We start from the raw sequence: 21557 nt of genomic DNA, 5'->3' as shown, positions 1-21557 counted from the left end.
TGAATTCATAGTAGGATCCAATTTTTGTTTTTAATTTAATTGGATATAAAAATAACTATAAATTAAAGCTTTTTCAGTGTGACTCATGGGCTGGGTCTTAATTAGTTTCTGTTTCTTTAACACATGTTTCATGGATATTGCGCCTGATGGTTGACAATTTGCAAGTAGGCCATCAGCATTACTCACTTCACATTAAAATGTAATTGCCAAAGGAGATTAATCCAGGTCAATTCCACTATGCTGAAACACATTACCGAGCTTAATTAAAGGTCCAGCATGTTGACACAATTAAAACTCTATACCCAGGAAATGAACGCCATGTTAGTGTTTCTATTATGTTTTTAGCCACGCTAGTAACATTGTTCTGGGGATGTCAGTGTCATTCCACCTCACAGGGCTTTTAGCATGGCTGCTGACCATTAGTATTGTTAAGATAAATTTAAGTATGAAATGAACATTGTTAGATTGTCATAATGGCCACCTAACTTTATGGACCAGTAAGAAGCAGATTAGGTAAATTACAAAAAAAAAAAATTCTCACATACACCTAGAACTATTTATCTGTGCTGAGTATTTTACATTTATTTGGTTTTCAGATATCTTTTCTGCCTTGACTCTAATACAAAATAATATGAATGGGATCTCATTTGTGGTGCTCAAAGCATGGAAAAATGTCATTTACGGATATTGTAAGACATGTGGACTAAGGGAGAGATATGGACAGGTGAAAAAGAAAATCATATGCTAACCCACCAGCTTGTAAGAAAAATTTTCTGGTTATATATCTAAGTGACAACTGGTGAGCACACGCACACACATACACACACACACACACACACACACACACACACACACACTCATCTAGAGGTCTGTGATAAGGTAATCCATTTACAGGCGGTGGCTAGTATGAGCTATCATGCTGAATGATGGACACCAGCTTTCATCTTTCAACTTTCTCCTTGTAACCCTCTCTCTCTCTCTCTCTCTCTCTCTCTCTCTCTCTCTCTCTCTCTCTCTCTCTCTGTCTGTCTCACACACACACACACACACACACACACACACACACTTACATACACTGCATTTTCAAGGATTAATCTGCTTATGAGTATACAGCATGTAGGTGGCAAGAAAACTCAGCCCCACACAGATAAGCAGTTGAATTTTTTCTGCTTGAACCAGTAGTCAGGTACAGTATAATATGATTCAATAACAGATTCCCAAAAGGTTCATATTTTAAAGAGTTCCTGTTCTAGTTTAATTGTGTGCCAGGCTCTGTTAAATTACATAAGAATCCTCACTAGGTTCAGTGGCGTGCACAGACTTCTTGAAGGACAGGGGCGAAATTAAAAAAAAGGCCACATTCAGTGCATTCTCGCCACTGAAGAGGGCACTTTAGCACGCGTTTTTCAACAATAGGGGCAATTGAGGGGGGGGGGGAGACCCTTGTGCACACCACTTATATATAGCGTAATTAATTAAGAGTTGCAATGTAATTTAGTCAACATGCAAATAACTGCATCAGCCTATTATTAAACCTGTCTGTAGCCAAAACCACACACCCAACAACAAGGTTAGGCAATGTATGTGAACACCAAAAGGGTTCATTTCTCTGAGTCAGTCTTTGCAAAGCATTTATCTATCATTGGATAGACTCCAAGGCATGTTTGTAAAGATGATACAGCCCTGCAAGTTTATCCAGGCCTTTCCTTGCCTTCCTGTTTTACAATCTCAGTCTGCACAATCTACAAGACACAAATGACATGCTGTATTGGCGCTTTTCCACTACACAGTTCCACCACTACTCGACTCACCTCGGCTCGGTTCCAGGAACGACCTTTTCCATTACAAAGAAGTACCTACTCAACGTGGGCGGGGTCGTCATAGCACGGCTCCACGAAACTGCCGTGACGGGATTTGATGGGATAGACGGTGCCGACCTGAACAAGCGCATCATTGAAGGTAAGAATCTTTACTTCAGTTCATCTCTTTCATCCCATTTTTTTTACCAAAAGTTAGACTGAATACTCCTAAAAATGTCAAATGGTGTAACTACAAAAGAATTATAAATATATGGACACAAAAAAACATATTTAAGTCATGCTAGCAGATCTAAATGAATCTTTCTTTATGTCATTCAAAATGTGCATTATCCTACTTTGTGATTTTCATGAAAATCTAGCAACATGTGGTTGAATTTCTTGTTTCTTTTACTTTGAAGTTGTTTAAAGATGTTTGGATTACTGATATGTGCTTTTTGTTTTTTCTCAGATGACATCATCTGGCCAGAGGGGGAAGCAGCCCAAGATACTGATGCCCAGGACCTGATCAGCCTTCTCCTTCAGAAGAATGCAGTGAGACGTCTGGGGACAGGTTAGTGTCACATTCACTAATGATGAAGACATGGATAGAGACAAGATGAGAGCTGATGGGAGACTTGCTGTTTCTTCACATTCTCAAGTTTTTTTTGTGGATTTACAACATCTTTTTTTTCTCACTTGTTCCCCAGGAGGAGCTGGAGAGGTGAAGGCTCACCCTTTTTTTAGAGGTCTCTGCTGGAGGTTCCTTTTGGACGAAGAGCCTCCATTCATCCCCCAGCTGAGGACTGAGGAGGACACCAGCCGTTTTAATTGTAAGTGCCAACACACACACACACATACGTTTTTTCTACTTTTCTTTAACTTAATGCATGATGGTTGTTGCTTTGGCTTCTACAGCCAGCATAGCCCAGCTGTGCCAGGAGGACCAGGAGAACCAGGGTGATGAGGAACCAACGGTGAAGCTGCCGTACCTCTGCTCGGTGGCCCACCGCTTCACTGAGGTACACTTTTTAAATCCAGCTGCTGTTTGACAATGTAAATCCATTTGTCACTATCAAAGACACACAAGGAAATGATCATTTTGATGCTTTTCTTTTGAAACTGCAGGCTTACGGCAGCCCTGAACATCTGTCTGCTCCAGTCGCCTTCAATGAGATCGTGGTGACAAGATTGGTGGAGGAGTACGAGGAGCATGAGGAGTACGAGGAGTATGAGGAGTACGAGGAGGAAGAGGAGCAGGACTACTTTAACAATGAAGGTAAGTTTAATAACTATTCAGATGTTCAGGAACCAGATCACGACTCTTGGGAGCAGGAGTCCAGTGAGGAGAAGGAAGAGGACCTTCAGGAGGAGCAACAGCAGAGACGCCGAGCAACAACGAGGAGGAGGAGCGAGAGAAAGAAGTGGAGGAGGATGAAGAAAAGAAGGCAGTGTACATGGAAGAGGAGGACTTGCCTGAGGAAGAGGAGGAGAGGACCAAACGGAGGAGGACAGAGAAAAATACTAGACACTGTCCCATCACCATCACTTCATCTTTTCCAAGAAAAGATTGACACTGGTCTCCTTGATAACAGAGACATAGAGGAACAGAGGCCAGCTGTTGAAGATTTGACTTTTTCTCCTCCTCCTCCTGCTGGTAATAACATGTGTGGGGAGGTGTTTAGGAGGTGCATGAGGACTTTGAGAAGCATCATGTGCTGTCCTGTGAGGAGGAGGAGGAATGTGTAGAGGAGTTCGGAGACAAGCAGGAGGAGGAGGAGTGTGTAGAGGAGGTCAGAGACGAGCAGCAACAACAACTCGCTCAAAGAGACAATGAGGAGGAGGAGAAGGAGGAGAAGTTGCAGTTTTTGTGTTTATTTTTCTGTTGCTATGGAAACATATTGCTGCCACGCCAGAAAAAGAAAAACAGATCAACATTAATGAGATAAATAGTATATTCTTATAATAATAATAATAATAATAATAATAATGATAATAACAATAATTTTAATGATAATAATAATGATAATGATAATGATAAGGATAATAATAATGATAATAATTATTGAACAATGAACTTTGGATGTTTACTGATACTGATTTTCTGGCGTGGCAGCAATATACTTCCATAGCTTCCTTTGTCTTGTCTTTTCATTATCTAGTTTTTTTTCTTTTTCTTTCCTTTCCTTGCAACTTTAAAATAAAAATAAAAAAAAACACTAGTTGTAGATCCTTTTTTTTAACTGAACACAACAGTAAGATTCATTTAGGACAGTAGCAGTGAAATAAAGCACACAACAAAAGAATATCAGTGATGTAAACAATTGAATGAAATTTGAAGAGTTTGTGAATGTGTCCTCATCACTGTGTTTACAATACAACTACAGACAAAAAACATTATTACAAGATTGACAACTCACACACACTTTGATTGAAATGATAAGTTCATCAACAGAAAAATGTGTCAGTTGAATGCTACACAAACACCTACACAAAATAGCAATAATAACAACAACAATAATAATAATAATAAAACATTATTCATAAAGCATTCATACAAGGGATGAAGAACTGTCCTAAATTCAACTATATTAATTAGTACTTAAATACTAGATGATTGACGTGTCTGATGAGTTGTTGGTTCAATTCCTTGTTAGTATAGTGGACAGTATCTCCCCATGTCACGTGGAAGACCGGGGTTTGATTCCCCGATGGGGAGGTTTCACTTTTCTACCAGCTGTTCATTATTTACCAACATATCAACAACATGATGCATGATCCTCCCTGTCAAATGCAGACAGGATATAAACCTGTATCATTCACACACACAAATAAAGTTGTTGCAAATATAAGTACGTATGGCAAATATAAGTAAGTTTGAACCACGGACCTTTTGTGTGTGAGGTGAATGTGATAACCACTACACTACAGAAACTGTTACAGACCCCAAAGAAACTGTATATGAAAATTTACAGGACATATAACTTTATTACATTATATCTCCACCAATTTTTTGGCTCCCAAGAAGGCACTTTAGCGCGTGTTATGGCTCCCAAGAAGGCAGTTTAGCACACGTTTTTCAACAATTGGGACACGAGGGGGGGGGCAATGCCACTACACATACAGTACACACATTAAGACACACATACACACACATACACACACCTGTCATAGAAGTGGTAACTCAGTGGGACATTTTATTGTTGAAAGTTTTTGAATTAAATCCTGGTCCATCTGCCATTGTGTGTGTGGGAACAAAAGGAAAAAAGGACAAAAGAAGCTGATTTTTGGGCCAGTGGTTCAGGTTAGGGTGAGGGTAAGTCTCTAGGATATGATTGCAAGACTATGTAATATCACCCCCACACACACACAGCATGGGTATGTGTTATGTGTGCGTGTGTCTGTCTTAATGAGTTCCACAGAGCTACTTGTGGTTTTGATGTTTTATTCTATTGTTTATTCTATTGAAATCTAGTACATTTGGCACCATGCATATTTCTTTTTTGTGTGTGTGCGTGTGTGTGTGTGTATGTGTGTGTGTAAGCATTCATAGGCACTTTATTTCTTGCTAATTAATGTTTTTGGGCTTTTTATGTTGGACATGGAAGCCGATTGACTAATGTTCCAGCTCCAGTCCCAGAGGAAATTCATATCAACAAACAAGGACCTTATGCAGAAAAACCAAGAATCAGATGAGGCTGCTTGATCTCTTGGCAATTCTTAGAAAATCCTTGAAGAAGCAGTGAATCTGGTTTCATCACGCTGTATGAATATTTGATTGGCAAAATCCACATCAGCAAATAAAGGTACATCAGAGGAAGGATTGAGAGGATTGGTTGAACATTGTCAGCTGAAGATAAAGAGAATAGAAGACTGCATATTCAGCACATAGTACTTCAGTTAGTTGGAATTAAAGGGTACTTTTGGCTTAAATTAGACATGACTCTATTAATGTGACCCACATGTATATCTTTTGTGTTTTGAAGGTAATCTGGCATGCAGTTAGTTTCGGGGAGCCTGTTACCTTTATCATCAAAAGAGCCATTTTTTCCCCCTTCTCCTACCAAATTAAATTTGTCTGGAGCCACAAGACATATTTGACCCTTAAATTAAAATACAATAACTATAGTTCATGTTGATTAATGAAATTATAGAACTACAATAAAGAAAACTGTTGACATTTTATTGCTGTATTTTTAATTATGACTAAAATTTATTTCAGTATATCATTATTTGTACATCAAGTATATTTGCTCTGCTCAGCTTTCAGCAGCTGTTCCGAAATTGCAATTTTTCTCTCATCTCCAGTTTAATACTCTCAGCAATCGCTGTGTGCTTGTTGTGGAAATGTCTTTCAACATTACATTTTTTGTTGTTTACTAATTTCTCGACATATATCAAGCACACAGGTAAGCCAGCATCATTAACAGTGAGAGCAAACAAATCTGTCTATGCAGAATTCAATTCTTGATTTTCCTCTAAGCCTTTCTTTTTTTTGTATTTATCCATGATTAGCTTACTTGTGGTTTATACTGTAGTCCAGCTGTCTAATCAAACACATGATCATTTGAAGAGCCTATAGTGCCAGCAAGCTATTGGCCAATGACAAGAAAGATGTAATTATTTTTTTCACATGAAAAGAGCTGTGATTATGGAAGAGGATTCGGGCCACTGTGGGGAAAAAAAGTGAGTTCTGACTTTTTTCTCAGAATTCTGAGTTTAATCTCAGAATATTTGAGGCTGGAGTAAACATGAGAAGGTCTTGAAGAAGCTCCAATCCGTTACAAGAAAAATGCAGGTTGGACCTCCATTCATTCTCCAGATAGCTGATAGCAACTCTTGATTTCACTCTTCTTCATCCAAGCATGCAAAGCACACCTCAAGAGTCCGTCCATGCACAATACAGGGCTGGTCCCACTATATGGCAGCTGGGAGCTATGCTGTAGTGCTGGCTGCATAGATTTAAGGACAACATCATGGGCATACTGTGTGGCAAAATATAGTTCAGCAGTGACTCAGCCACACAGTTGTCCCACAGTTAGACACACAGTTTCTGTATGAGAAAGCAGCAACATCCATGCGGCTATATTTATGTTGACCAGACAAGACTGGTGACTCACAACCCTTTCAAAAAGATTTCATGAGTCACATACTGTCAACACACTTGATGTCAATTTTACGTCTGTTTTTAATTGAAGTTGCATTGAGTTAGTGTTTTGTTTTTTGTTTTTCTTTCCTTCATCTACTACATTTTATATATGTATATGTGTGTGTCTGTGTGTGTGTATTTAAATATTTTATATTTTATATTTTTTATTTTTCAATCTTGCATTCAATTTACATGTCACCTATTGCTTTCTCTTCTCGTCTTATGATAAAATTAACTTTCAATCTGGTCAACCTTGTTCTTGTTTTAGATAAACCTTTATCTGTTGGTCTGTCACATAGTTTGGTTCAATTCCTATCTTCAAAACAAAAAGCAATGTGTTATCATACAAGGAAGCATATCTGATACATTAGTACAATAAAGTACAATAAACATCCCCTCAGTGTGCTCTGAATGCTGTGTTCAGCTTTGTGCAGACAATACCTTATACACTTCTAAAACTAATTCATTACAGATTGAATCAGCTTTTCTAGTCTGATTTTAATATCTCACTAAATCTAAAGCTTATTCATATGCTACCACCTGTCTTGATGGTACACCACTGCAAAGAAGAGAAAATTAAGAAAATTAACTTGGGTATTGGTGTTCTTTACTGATCCAGAAATGTTTTTTCCTTTACTGTTAGAAAGAATCTTGGAGACAGATTTGCTCTTGTTTGTCTTTTCATAACTCACTGTTGATCTCACTTGGCCATCATAGGAAGTCAGTGATATTGGCTGGCAATTTATTTTTTAAATGTATATATTTCAGTTATCCTCATTATTTAAAACAATTCATGGCACCTTTCTTAATTGAGACACTATACAGCTCTCTTGTCCCTGTAGTCTATAATTAAGAAAACGTTGTATGTTTAAGCTCCATCAGATTGGTCTAATCTCAAGGGTCTGCAACCTTTACTATCAAAAGAACCATGTTTGCTCCCTCACCACCATGTTTCTTTTTGCTGTTGTTGTTGTTTGTGTGTTTGTTTGTTTGGGTTTTTTTTGTCAAACCCAGGGCGGCTGTGGCTCAGGAGGTAGAGCGGTCGTCCTCCTTCGATTCCCGGCTCCTCCAGTCCACATGTCGATGTATCCTTGGGCAAGACAGTTAACCCCAAATTGCTCCTGTTGCTGTGCCAACGGTGTATGAATGTGAATTCCCCCTGATGAGCAGGTTGTCACCCTGCGTGGTAGCTCCTGTCATCAGTGTATGAATGTGTGAATGAATGATATGTAATGTAAAGTGCTTTGAGTGGTCGCAAAGACTAGAAAGGCGCTATATAAGTACAGTCCATTTACCATTTACAGGAAGCCACAGGGAGCCACAGGTTACCGACCCCTGAGTTAGTGGAATCATGGTTGGACCTGAGAACACAACAACAAAAAAATCCTTCTTAAAGGCCCTATGGACATACTGTACTTAATTCAAAATGCAGTACACAGCAAACCAAAAGTTAAAATGAATAACTACAAGCCTGTACCCACACCCATCAACTAAAATACATATACTTTATAAACAAAAAGATTGTACTCTGTAATGCAGATGAGCATGGAAACAAGGATAAGGATGATCATTACGTAAGATAGATGTGGCTGTGGCATGCAACATTAACAACAACCAATTTATTGTTTCTGAGTGATTACATCTGTATAAATACTGGAGACTTTACTTAATTCTTGGCCGGGAGCAGTGACATCATAGACTCTTGTTGTCACTGTGAGTTTGCCGAACAACCAGCAGAGAGGCTACATAGAGGTGCTGGGCAGATGGATACACTGCAAAGCTATAGTGTAGTTACAGTATTTGTCTCCCCCTAAAATCATAAATTCACCATTTTATATTTCCATCTGTGAACAAATTAAACAAAGGAGATTGAAGAGAATAAGAGGTGCTGACATGACCTATTTTGAAACTTTTGACAGAGTTTCCCTTGGCTTTCAGTCTGTATGCTAAGCTAGGCTAATGCTGCATGAATGTGGCATCAATCTTCTCATCCAACTCAACAAGAAAGCATGAATGAGCACATTTCCTAAAATATCTGACTATTTGCTGGTGGTACTTATTCCTATGGGCTGTTCTCGCTGACAGGGTAAAAAAAGCACCAAAGGGCCTATTTGAAATAACTGAATGTGCCATATTTTGCATTTGACATGCCAATTTGGTAGCTCAGTGTTAGAATACAACCTAATTTGACTGTGAATAAGCTTTATTTGATAGTTAGATTTACACCTACGCATCAGTTATTTTGCTGGTATTTTCATGTGTGTGTGTGTGTGTGTGTGTGTGTGTGTGTGTGTGTGTGTGTGGTTAAGTGTATTACAATGTGAATGGCAGAATGACAATGAATCATTTATGTCATATGGAGCAGTTATTTACAGGAGGAACACTACAATGTACATCACCAAAACATGCCACTCATATTTCCAACGTGCTCATTTGAGTTTCCAGTTGAATTAAGACGTACACTGCAGGCTATTACAGTGTAGATTCTTTAATACTGTGACATAATTATCATGCCAGCAATTGCAGACATGCCAGAGTCAGAGGCGTTTGTAGTTTAATCATCAGTCTTCTGCAGCTGATATTTTTGTAGTTAAGAAAAAAAAAGTCTCATCTAAAGCTCCTACAGAAGTCTAGCATAGGAGGAATGAAGAAATTAAGTAAGGAAGGAAGGAGTGTGGTGAGGGATGGAGAAGATGAATCCCAAAGACTTTGCATCATTCGTTCTCATAGTCACTCTCTTTTCCTTTCTGCATCAGTGCAAATGCTTTTGCACGGCACACCTACACATTTTTCCACACTTACCAAAGCACTGGAGCCTGTTGACACATAGTAATAACACACACACACACACACACACACACACACACACACACACACACACACACAGACACACACACACACAAATACACACACACACTTTTGAGGTGCCAGCAGATGAAAGAACACCTACATCAATGGCAGGACTGTGGAAGCGCATGTGTCGCAGAGATAAAAGCATTATGCAACACATGCCAGCCTGCAACAACCCTTCATGTAATTTCAGCTTTGGGGCACCATACACACACATACAGTACAGGTCACATGATATTAGGTTCATCTGCATGGGAAAACCTAAAGGTCTATACAGTACAGGAAAATGTATGTGACAGGAATGACAGATTGAAAATGGCCTGTAGGACTTTTTCTCAACCCAAAGAATGATGATGGGAGACAGTCTGATTGAAACCCCTCTTTGTGCCTTGTCTAAGAGATCAGAAAAGTACGAAATATTGACTAAGACTCCATTATGATGTAACTGATGCATAATGTGAATTAAATATTGACATGCTCATCCCCTGTGTAAACGATACACTAAAAATCAAATTTGCATAAATGGGCAGCATGCATTGCATATATAAGAAGTGTGAGATTGATAGGCACAAATCCAGATAGACAATAAAATTAACTCACTGTAAGATAACAGTAAAGTGCTAGCAGCTGTGGTTGCTAGTATTTTATATGGTTACTATTGTAATATATTTAAACAGTTAAAAATGTATAATATGAGTATATATATGTTTGCAATGTAAAACTTTAACAAGACTTTCCAGTAATATACTGTATTTCTACAGTTTTGCAACTGTAATCTACACTGACAGTTTCTAACTGTTCTTTACTGGAAACTACTTAAAAGTTCTTATATGTTGTCTAATATAAAGAATCACTTTATCTTTCATGAAGTTTTGATTCACCGATCAGTCCTTTAACTTACATGCAAGGCTGAAACAAAATACAGCACCAACAGTAACGTTAATTAGCCAACTATGAAAACAATGTTTAAACTGGACCTTCAACCCAATAGTTTGCTAGGTTTATACAGAGTTAAAAGGAGGTTGAACATGGAGTGTTGAATTTGACTCACCCCATTACTGCAAAACTGAAAATACAGCATTATACCATCACATTTTAGAGCAGTAATTCTTGTTTTTGGCTCCAAGCTAAATTACTGTTAAAACTTGGCTGAATTGTTTAAGCATTTTATTACAGTGTATGGAATTATATGGATTATTTATCTGAATGTTATTTTTACATAAACAATGGAGTCAGAATTCCTGTAAAATCCAATAACACTTTGTGATATACTTGGACTGACATTCCCATGGACACTATGCTGACTTGCTAGCCAGAATAAGCAAGATGTCACTTTCCGGTCTGGGCTAACATGTTTGATTGGCAGAGTGTTTTTAAACCTTTTTTTTCCCCCAAGTCACAGCGCACTTGACCTTTTCCAGCAAGCAGTCTTCTACTGTTGCCCACTGACTGCACTGAGATATTACAGGATACAAGCCCCATGAGCTTAAAGTGAAGCGTCATTCTGTCAGGGCTGCATGCCATCTTCCCTTCTATGCCACATCAGCCAGCAGCCAGCAGTAAATAGAGTGGATAATGAGCATCACATCCCCTGGGATAACGTTAGGTCTTGTCTATAGTGACATGTTCTGCTACACTGTGGTGTATTATGTAGTGCAACAATAAAGTTATTTTTTGCACCAGTTTTCCCCTTTTCTGGGGGGTCCTGTTTCATATGCAAATATAATAAATAGAAAAGTATAAAAAGATCCGTGACAATAAATAAACAAAAAATGCTGCAAGTTTAATAATTTATTAACACATACTTTTACATTATCTCATCCTGGTGGCAACAAAAGGTTTAGCAACCCTTTGAAATATTGTGTGGGTGGTATTTCCTGTCAAATCAGTTCAACAGTTGCAAAACAGTTAGTAGCAAACAAATTCTAAAAAGAAATTCTAAAGAACTTCTAAAAATATAATATAATATAATATAATATAATATAATATAATATAATATAATATAATATAATATAATATAATATAATATAATATAATATAATATAATATAATATAATATAATATAATATAATATAATATAATATAATATAATATAATATAATATAATTCAAAAGTACTTTATTTCAAAGGTGTCATGGAATTAGGGTAACCAACAAGCTGTAAAAAGACAAATGTGTAGTTTTTTGGGGGGACAAATGCATTTCGGGGAACACAAACTGTTTCTTCACAGATTCCCCTGAAATATATAATGTATAAGGGAGGGTCTGCCTTCACCTTGCAGACAGCTTTGAGGAATGAAAGAGGAAGAAATTTACAACTTAAAACTTTTAAATATAAAATATTCTTTACATCTGATGAAGTCACGAAGAACACAGGACACCACTGTGGTGTAAAAATATGCTTGAATTGCTCAGCAGTATGTGTGAGTATGTATATTATCAGCCATGGAAAATGGGAACATGTACTTGGCTTTGTTATTTATAATTTGTAGTTTTTATTCTCTTTAAACACGGACAGTGTGCAATAAAACATTAATAAAACAACATTAACAAAACAAGGAGAGATGCATTGCACAGGGTTTTAGTGTGGGCAGGTAGATTAGATACATCACAACAGGCAGCAGACTAAGGACTTTTTCAAATGTAAATCAGTCAAACAGTAAGCAGATAACTCATAAGACTATATTTTTCATTATTCATGGGTTCAATTTTGTAGTCTTCACATCAATGGATAGAATCCTGAATGGGACCACCCAGCTCCCCTAGGGATAAAAGAAGTAAGAGCCTCTGTGCAAAGTGACCGTTATTAAGATTTTTCATCGTACAGTGAAAGGGCAAAGAGTCCTTCTGGCAAACTAGAGGAGTGACCTAAACATTCACTTTGAAGTTGTCACAAAAAAAAAAGCCAACATGACACCATCAAAGGGAGTGTTTATCCCCTCAGGTTTTCTGCTGGACGTTTAGTGCTCTTCACTGACATCATGTAATATGGGTCCACGTCCACCGAGTCTGCAGGGAGAAACCAAAAATGTGACCACACAGTTGTAGGAGAGGGGGGCCCTTCAGACATCTGTGCCTAAGGACATATCATTTCATCAAATTATGCATCTTTTTGAAATAAGAAAAAAAAGTCAGGTGTTAAGAAACTAATCTGAAAATGTATTTTTATCTTTGTGGGCTATTTGTGATGTGCTGACCCTCTTTATAAAGATCTTTTTCTGCTAGAAACTATTTGACCTCTTGTGACCTCTGTAACTTGCCTCATGTTGCTTCAGCTCACAGAGAAATGTGGTCACATCAGACCTCGTTTGAAGTTGACACGTACCTCTAATTGGAATTTCACTTAATTCCACATGCCTTTGCCTTTGTAATTGTGATTAAGTTACTTTGAAGTTAAATCCTTTTATTATTCTGTGTTTCTGCTTAGTTACATATAAACCACATTCAGTTATGATGTACTAATTCATTCTTCATCTTCAGATCAATTCTCCAAACTTATTACGTGACCAATACTTATGTACAAACATAGTGCTGAATCAAGTACTGAATTCCACTGATACTGGTTTAATATTTTTTCTAAAATATAACCGTATCATTCAGTATGATCCATGACCAAACTGTACACACAGCCCATATTTTTTTATTTTAATTAAGGCTGGAGAAAAAAAAGACATCTGCCATATTTTTTAGTTTCTGGTAATTGCCACTGTTTAATGACCTCAAAGGACACAGAGCTTTTATGGAGAAAAAAAAAAAGATCCTCCCTTTTCTTGTCATGCAAGGAATTTAAGGATAAATTCTTTAGCATAGAATAATATAGCTCTGCCAAGGAACAAAAACTACAAAAGCAGGCAAACCTCTAGTATTATAATCCCTGTGTATGACAGTGGGTTTTGAAGTCAAATCATTCCTACAATGAAATCCCTCTCCTGTCTGTCTTCAGAAAAAAGTCTATAAAACTGAGGGCTTTGTCTGAGGAACAGTGCACTGCCAACAAATTCTATCTTTATGTGTGTACATGTGTGCGTGTGTGCATGTGTGTGTGCGTGTGTGCGTGTGTGCGTGTGTATGTGTGTGTGTGTGTGTGTGTATGTGTTATATAAACCCCAGGTGGTGCTTGTTGTCCTGGATAGAAGTATCACCAGGGGGATGACTGCTCCAGCTTAGTAGGTCTCTCCACACCTCTCTTTTTCCTCTATTTCCTACACTCCTCTTTGTCACAAACACACACCAGGAGGAGTCAGAAGGAGAAAGAGAAATAGAGAAATAAATAAAAGGGGCCATAAATGAAAGGTGGAGTGAAGGACGGAAAAGAGATGAGGTAATTGAGAGAAGGGGGTAATAGGGAGAAGGGAGAGAAGTGAAGTACATACAAATATATTCCCTAAATGTCAGTGCATGGTTTTGGAAAGCACAGCTAGTTGTTATTCAGTTGTGGTATGTGTGCGACTTGGGAGGATATGATCTATTTTTCCCAGTGCTGTATTTTGTATTTTATCTGTTTACTGGTGGTTTCTCTTCACGTACAATGAGCACAGTCATGGGAAAAGCCTTTCTAAATACATCTGCATACATCACTCACATACATGAACACACATTTCCACACCCACCCACCCACACAAACACGCCTCACCAAGGGGCTGTTGTCAATAACAGCCTGTACTTCACACCTGATGCATCTGTGGAGATAGTCATCTTCATGCTGAAACAGCAAAAAGAACATCAGCAGAGATGTTTTATGGTCCCTGTCTGACTGCTGACTTAGGATGGGCTTCACTGTTCCAAATCTTGACCTCTGCTACCACTGTGGAAATCCCAAATCTGACCCTGGATCAGGACTTAAGACTGATTCCACCCCACTGAGCAGCTCCAGGAATGGAAAACAGAGAGCAGGGGCTTAGATCTGCAACAAGACTGCCCCCTAAAGGATCAGACATGGAGGTGTAACTGGTAGAGATGACGTAAGGCAAAGCTATGTGTGTGTGCGTGTGTGTGTGTGTGTGTGTGTGTGTGAGAGAGAGAGAGTGTGTGTGTGTGGATACAGTGTATCAAGATTTTTGACTTTTAGAAAATTCAACAGCAATATCTCACTACAGAAACAGTTTCCTTGTTACTCTGGATCGCCAACAGATCCCACTGAAAAGTTATTTATAGGGACTATTTCTTAGATAAAAGGTAGTTCGAATGAAACTGTCAAGCAATGTTTTACCCAGTGTAAAGATGAAACTGATTCTTTAAAGAAATGTTGAATTTTGGTGTATGTTCCAAAAGTAAAGTTATGTTCATCTACTTTGAATTAGAAATCTCAAACCATGTGCAAATAGTTACCACTACATGTAAGAGATAGCGTATGTTGTTTGTAAATTGGGTGAACTAACTCTTTAAAACTAGAAATTGCTTTGACACTGACATATTACATATTGCTTTTTTATCACATAGTTCAAGTAAGGCAAGGGAAAACTGTATGTGAAATGCCTTGTGAGGGGAAGTAGCTCTTAAAAACTGCAGATAATGAGCCCACAAAGAAGAGTCTGTGTAAATGTAGATATAAAGTTTAAAAGAGTATGGAGGACAGTTTGAGGGTGTATTTGATTTGCAAAGCAAATACATTTCCAATTGACCAACCCAGTTTGGAGCAGCTGACACATTTACATTAGGTCATTGCACAGGGAGGGAAAGATGTTACCACAGTGCCTAAAGGCAGCTCTGCTCAAGGCAGATCTTGTTCACTAACATCCCCCAGCAGACAGAGAGCAGTGGAGCTGAAGAAGGATTTATCCACCCAAGGCTGCTTATGAGACACTGGAGCCTAATGCAGACATAAGTAAGATATCGCTGACACTATTATCACAGGGACTTTTTTGAGTTCAATTCACAGCAACTGTAAAAGTTACACAAGTGTTTAAGGATTGTTATTTTAACAGTGAGAACTGGTAGCTACTGTAGCTTATATACACTGAATTTAGTATGATTGGATTTTACGCCAGGGTGCTATAATATAGTCTATATAAATGTGGACCCTTTTTTTCTTCTTTTTTATATTTTTCAGCTGGGTATTTGTGGATTTGCTCAATGTTTTTTTTTTTTTTTTTTATATATATATTTATTTGATGTATACCACAGCAAAATATGAGCTGCTCTTGGTTCATCTGTGTAGAGCGTAAATTCAAAATGTACACAGTGGGACATAAACTGGTGGGTGAACCCACCCATAATACAAATCAAAGTTATTTCATAAGCATTTATAGAAAGAAATATCATGCACACCACTGTGCTCAGTAATGTGAAACAATTTATTCTTACTGACAAATGTGGATGTTCTTTACACAAGTTGGCATTATTCCTTCTCTCTTAATCATTACAATACTTATCAGTCAACAACAAAAACAAATAATCAGTAATTGCAGAGTTTTAAAATATTTAAATACAGTGGTGGACAGTAACGAAGTACAAGTAATTCGTTACTGTACTTAAGTAACTTTTTAGCGGATCTGTACTTTACTTGAGTATCATTGTTTTGTGAGACTTTATACTTTAACTCAACTACATTTGGAAGAGGAAAATCTTACTTTTTACTCAACTACTTTCCAAAAACCTGTCGTTCCTTTCAATGTTCCTTTCCACAACATGCATGCATGACCAGCTGCTGTGACAGGTCCAAATGAACGTGCACCGCAAGTGTACCAATCAGAACACATCGTGTGTCGAGCAGTTTTGGCCCGGCCCCCTACCTGGCTACTTGTCCCAACTTGCCTTCTCCTCCATCCATATCTCTATTAGCATTCATTTGACAAAGTTTCGCTGTCCAGTAGCCTGCCCTGCCAACACATGGAAGTTAAAGAAATATGTGTCTAGTGTGGTTTCCCCCCTCCGTATTAATTCCTAATCAGGTGATTTCCATTTAGTATGATGTGCTTATGATAATTTCAAAAGATATCAATACCAGATATCACAAATGGAAAACATTTTGTTTTCAGGGTGGTGTTAGTGGGCTTTTTAACCTTAAATGACTTGATTGAGTGTATAAAGGACATACCAAGACATTGGAACTACATTACACCAAATTACTTTTACTTTTGATACTTAAGTACATTTGAAGCCAACTACTTTTATACTTTTACTGAAGTCGACATTTAAAGGGAGCACTTTCACTTTTACTGGAGTAATATTTTACACTAGGTATCTCAACTTCTACTCAAGTACGTGGTCTGTGTACTTCGTCCACCACTGTTTAAATAGAGCAAAGTACTTTCATGAAATATACAGTGCACCATATGTGAAGCTTGATTTGATTTTATAATTTTCAGCTTTCTCCTTTTTTGACAGCAACCCCATTTTCTCTCTTTCCCTATTTCATTTGAAGCAGCTGCCAGGTGAGTTGGGGGTGATAGGGGGTGGAGGGCGGTGGGGGACCACATCCATAAGAGCAACAAATTACATATTTGCCCTTTGAGAACCCATCTGCTTTCTGTATAAAAAACATTTTCATATCCACAATGTTCTTGCTGGGTGGCATTTGGGGTTCAAGGAACCACAGCAATCAGGAACTGGATTAATAATATGATTGAATGCCTGAGGGTGGCCAAGGTATGGAAGGATAAAGGAGGGACAGAAAAATGGAAAATAGGCTTTATTATCATCCGACTCTACTTGAACCGTTGACTGTAATCGGAGCTACACAGACACCTTTATGTCGGGTTGTCAGACAGGTGGTTCTCCAAACTGTTTCAACCCACACTCTGAAAAACATAAATAAAGTCTCAAAAGCATTGATGTCTAACCAAAAGATTGTTTAGATTAATGCTTGGCATGCTGCTTTTCTGTGCTTCTCTTGCTTTACATAATAAATATTAAATGTGACTTTGAAAATTAGGTTTACTGGTCTGATTTCTAGATATTGTTCCTAATATTGAGGCATGCCCCCATAGCAGGATTTGGGTACCAAGGTGTGTATCGCATCAATGTGTCTGGTAACCTTTGGCATGCAAGACAAAACCAAAGAATCGGCTTTCCCAAATCAAACAAAGATTTCTCACTTTCTTCAGAGGTACCACTTTCTATAGAAGAAGGAACATTGTTTTGTTGCTGCTGAGTTTTTCAATACATTTTCATTGTTTTCAGCAGCACAAACAAAATTCAATTTACCTTGATTATAGCGAGGTGGCTGCCGAAGTTTCTGAGGTTAATATCTCACAAAGCTAAACAAATGAAACAACAACAAAAAGAGCTTGCCGAGATTGCAGTAGTGGGAAAATATATTGTTTTGGGAATTTGTCTGAACTGACCTTTTAAGCTACCAGAAAATGATGTTAACATGCTGCAAGGACTCAAAATGTTAAAATGGGTTTAATTACTTTGATTATAAAGGCGTCTGACTAAGATGAAAATGCCTAAAAATGCCTTTATTGGGTTAAGATTGGAAAACATATAATCATATTAAGAAATGCCTGTTGTTGACAGTGACTGCTGACTGAAACAAAATAAGTGCTATAAGCTTTTCACCCAATACAAAATGTATCCAATGAGTTTTTGCCTCTACAAGAAAGTGTATTTATTATATATTTTGTAAACAGAAGTCCTCCAAGGCAGCATTAACTTGGTTCAGTCGTCTGATTCTTTTTGCTGTTTACACTATTAATCAAACTTCGTCCTTTCCAGTCTTCTTTGAATGTTGTAGGGTAGGCTTGATTTATTAGCCGGTGCATCCCCAGAGACATTGAAAAGTAAGTTCAAGCCTCATATGGTATTGATTCTTCATGCTATTCATACCAGTAATCTCAGCTGGTCCTGTTTTCTGCACTTAGTCGTAGAAGGACTGGCCTCATTTTCTGTCTTCAGTTTCTTCAGGAGCACTCAAGGGTAGTGGACACATGATACGTCTGTGTCTTCATTCTCCTCTTCATCTCTCTTATCATCTGACATACAGCCAGAGGGTAACAGCAGCACACTGTGGTCCAGTCCTCACACACACTGCCCTGTGGATAAACACACACCCAGGTGCAAACAGACAGTACATGAAGCGTTCAGCACACACACACAGGAAAACACATAAAAAGAGGAACAGAGAAATATTCAGTCAGGCAAGTTAAAGTTTCAATTATTGATTTACATTCTTAGTAGACACTGATTTCCCGTTGGTCTTAGAGTGAGTTTAGAGTTACATTATATATGTGTGACAATGCGATTATGAACAGGAACCAGTTTTAAAAGTCTACCTGTTTTTGTGTTTGAGGAAGCTTTAACAACAGAACATATCTTCATTTCTCACTATCTCATTTTTTTTATATCTGTATTTTTTATATGTGAATACACACACTCACTCGTATCTTGTACCTCTCCCTGATGCCAACTCTCATGGCAAAGGTGGATCCTGGTAGGAGGGGCATACACAGACACTCGCCATACTGGTGTGCTAAACTCAGGTCTAAACAGCACGGCACCAGAGCCCCAAGAATACCTGCATTCACAAACACGGGTCAACACAACATCTGTGAATTTGTGACAAAAGCAATTACTAAACAATATCAGCTCAGCCAAATCCCATTCAATTTCTTTCTGTCACTCAGACTAATAATGAATGAGGAAGTCAATTTTGTAGGAAAATCAAGTTATAAATTTAAAGGCAAAGAACTTCTGATATATGTTTGACCACCCTGTGAATTTCTAGCTGTGTGTTCATATTACATGTGGTCTTGTCTCCACAGACATCAAACAGGCCGGTGCTCCAGTCTCCTCCCGTCTGTGTGATGGTGGTGATGGTTGTCGTGGTAGTGCCGAGGCCTGGCTGTGTGAGTATTGGGTCTTGTGCTGCATCGACATTGTTTGACCTCCAGTTATCTTCACTTTCTATGCTCAAGCCCCCCACTTCCTCTTCTTGAGCCTCTGACGCTGAAGCGTTGTCGACTGACAGTTCAGGTCTGAAATTAGATTCGTAATGGATCTAATCTTTCAGATACACAGTTGATAAATTCACCATGGCTTGTGAAGCCTCTAACACGCCACTGATACTCAACTGCAGGCTTAATGTTAAAATAAATAGCTACAGATTCAATTAGTCTAAGGATTTAGTCAGGGATGTAATTCATCTCATTCATTCAGCTAATTTCCTTTTCCAAGAGCTGCATGTTTTTTACTCAGCTGGTCTCCTCTGAGAAATGTTTAGCATCACACCACCACAATTACACTAATATATCCTACCAATAAAATCATACCACTGGTAAAATACTGCATGTGATACAGCATTTACTTTCACATTCATCTGACTTAAGCCTTTAGCAACATTTTCACATCATGTTAAAATAAGTATAAAATTTAGTAGCAAGGAGCACCAGAGCGAGAGCTACAGCAAAAATACATTTAAGAAAATCTCCTGTATCATTAATCATAGAAACAAAGAGGAAGGAAAAAATTAGGAGGACACAAAGCAGCATGAAAAAGCAGAATAAGATAAGGGAGCCATTTGCTGCAATTCCATCGTGCTCACTGGTGACATCGCTGTGTACCAGTTGGGACAAAGAAACACTTACTGGTTTGTGACTGTTGTCTGCTCCATAACTAGAAGCTTCTGACATCCAGAGAGGGGTGAGGCGAGAGAAGGAGAGGGTGAGCAGGGAGTCAGGGGGTGGGTTTGGTGGTATGGGGGGGTGGAGGGGGTGGAGGGGGTGACACTTCCCCAGCGAGAGGGTGTGTGTCGTAGCAGATAAACCGGCAGTCCGATGGCTTGGCCAGAAGCTGCGTGACAGAGATAAGTCTTGTAGTTGTCTTCTGTCTGAGACTTTATTGTGCCCGCACAGCTAATACAGCAAATGCAGAGAGGGCAGATACACATCAGGGTGCATGAACATGAATTTCGGGCATAAAATAGGCTTGAATGGACACAGACTTAAAACAAAGGACATCAGAATGGAGACATGTACTGTAGACAGATATCAAAACATAGTTATACATTATTTTCATTTGCAAACATGAAGATTAATTCAAATGTGATAGCATTTGTTTTGACCCATGGCATTCAAACATTGCTTACTTATCTGCATTGTTCTTAGTAAATGTTTTAAAAAGGGAAATATGAATAAGACAATAAATGTTACACTCACCCTTAAGGTAGAAGACAGAGACCTGTGCAGTGAAGAGTGGGGGAAGTGAAAGACACAGTTAACAGACAATATACCTGTGGTTCATGTTTAGAGGGGATTCAAATGCATTTCCTGTGTTCTGACGCTGAACTTTCAATGTGGGCTGATATAGGTATCTGTGTGGTTGTGAGTCATACAGAGACAGAGAGAGGAACTTACGTGTTACAGGGACATGTAATGAAGCTATCATGGGTTTGGACATTTCATTCATATGCACATAGCGTCTTAACCCAAAATTGGGAGATATATGTAATATATAAAACCTTTTTTCCCCTCTAGACCTGTTAAATTCCTTTTAAAGATGATTTCAATTTTTTATATTTCTATATAGATTTTCTTTGGCACAATTCATATATTAAATGTAACAGAGTGTTGTATTGCAAAAATTACACTGACATTAATTCTTAGACTACACCACAGACTGTGGCTTTAAAAAGGATTATAGTTCTACAGGGTCTATTAAAGACAAAATAAATGAATAAATGCATTTCTAAAACGATTTGGGGGTGATTTTCAATATGATTATTGGCAGTTGTTTGAATAATAGGGATTTTGGATGGAAAGTAATACTTTATTTCTCTCCAAGGCCTTTGAAGCAGGGAGCCACAGAGACATGGTATTAAAAATA

The 21557-nt window shown here is 38.2% G+C and overlaps 1 protein-coding gene across 1 annotated transcript; it reads right to left on the bottom strand.

Moving 5' to 3' along the window:
- Window positions 1–18333: 18333 nt before the first annotated feature.
- Window positions 18334–20975, bottom strand: LOC128370867 (uncharacterized). Its single transcript, XM_053331051.1, has 5 exons — window positions 20965–20975; window positions 20321–20587; window positions 19479–19711; window positions 19115–19251; window positions 18334–18769 (listed from the first exon to the last, which is right to left on the bottom strand). The coding sequence occupies exons 1-5, from the start codon at window positions 20973–20975 to the stop codon at window positions 18638–18640; spliced, it is 780 nt and encodes a 259-aa protein (XP_053187026.1). The 3' UTR covers window positions 18334–18637.
- Window positions 20976–21557: the final 582 nt, after the last annotated feature.

This window comes from Scomber japonicus, chromosome 13 (assembly GCF_027409825.1).
Source record: "Scomber japonicus isolate fScoJap1 chromosome 13, fScoJap1.pri, whole genome shotgun sequence".
In the NCBI taxonomy this organism is placed as follows: domain Eukaryota; kingdom Metazoa; phylum Chordata; class Actinopteri; order Scombriformes; family Scombridae; genus Scomber; species Scomber japonicus.
This window is presented reverse-complemented; position numbering and strand designations above follow the sequence as displayed.

What these genes read in the sequence shown, in the direction of transcription:
- LOC128370867 (XM_053331051.1), bottom strand. An exon ending in CAGACAACAGTCACAAACCA is followed by an intron (nt 19,712 to 20,320) that starts GTAAGTGTTTCT and finishes ATCTAATTTCAG; the next exon opens with ACCTGAACTGTCAGTCGACA. An exon ending in GGGAGAGGTACAAGATACGA is followed by an intron (nt 18,770 to 19,114) that starts GTGAGTGTGTGT and finishes GTTTATCCACAG; the next exon opens with GGCAGTGTGTGTGAGGACTG.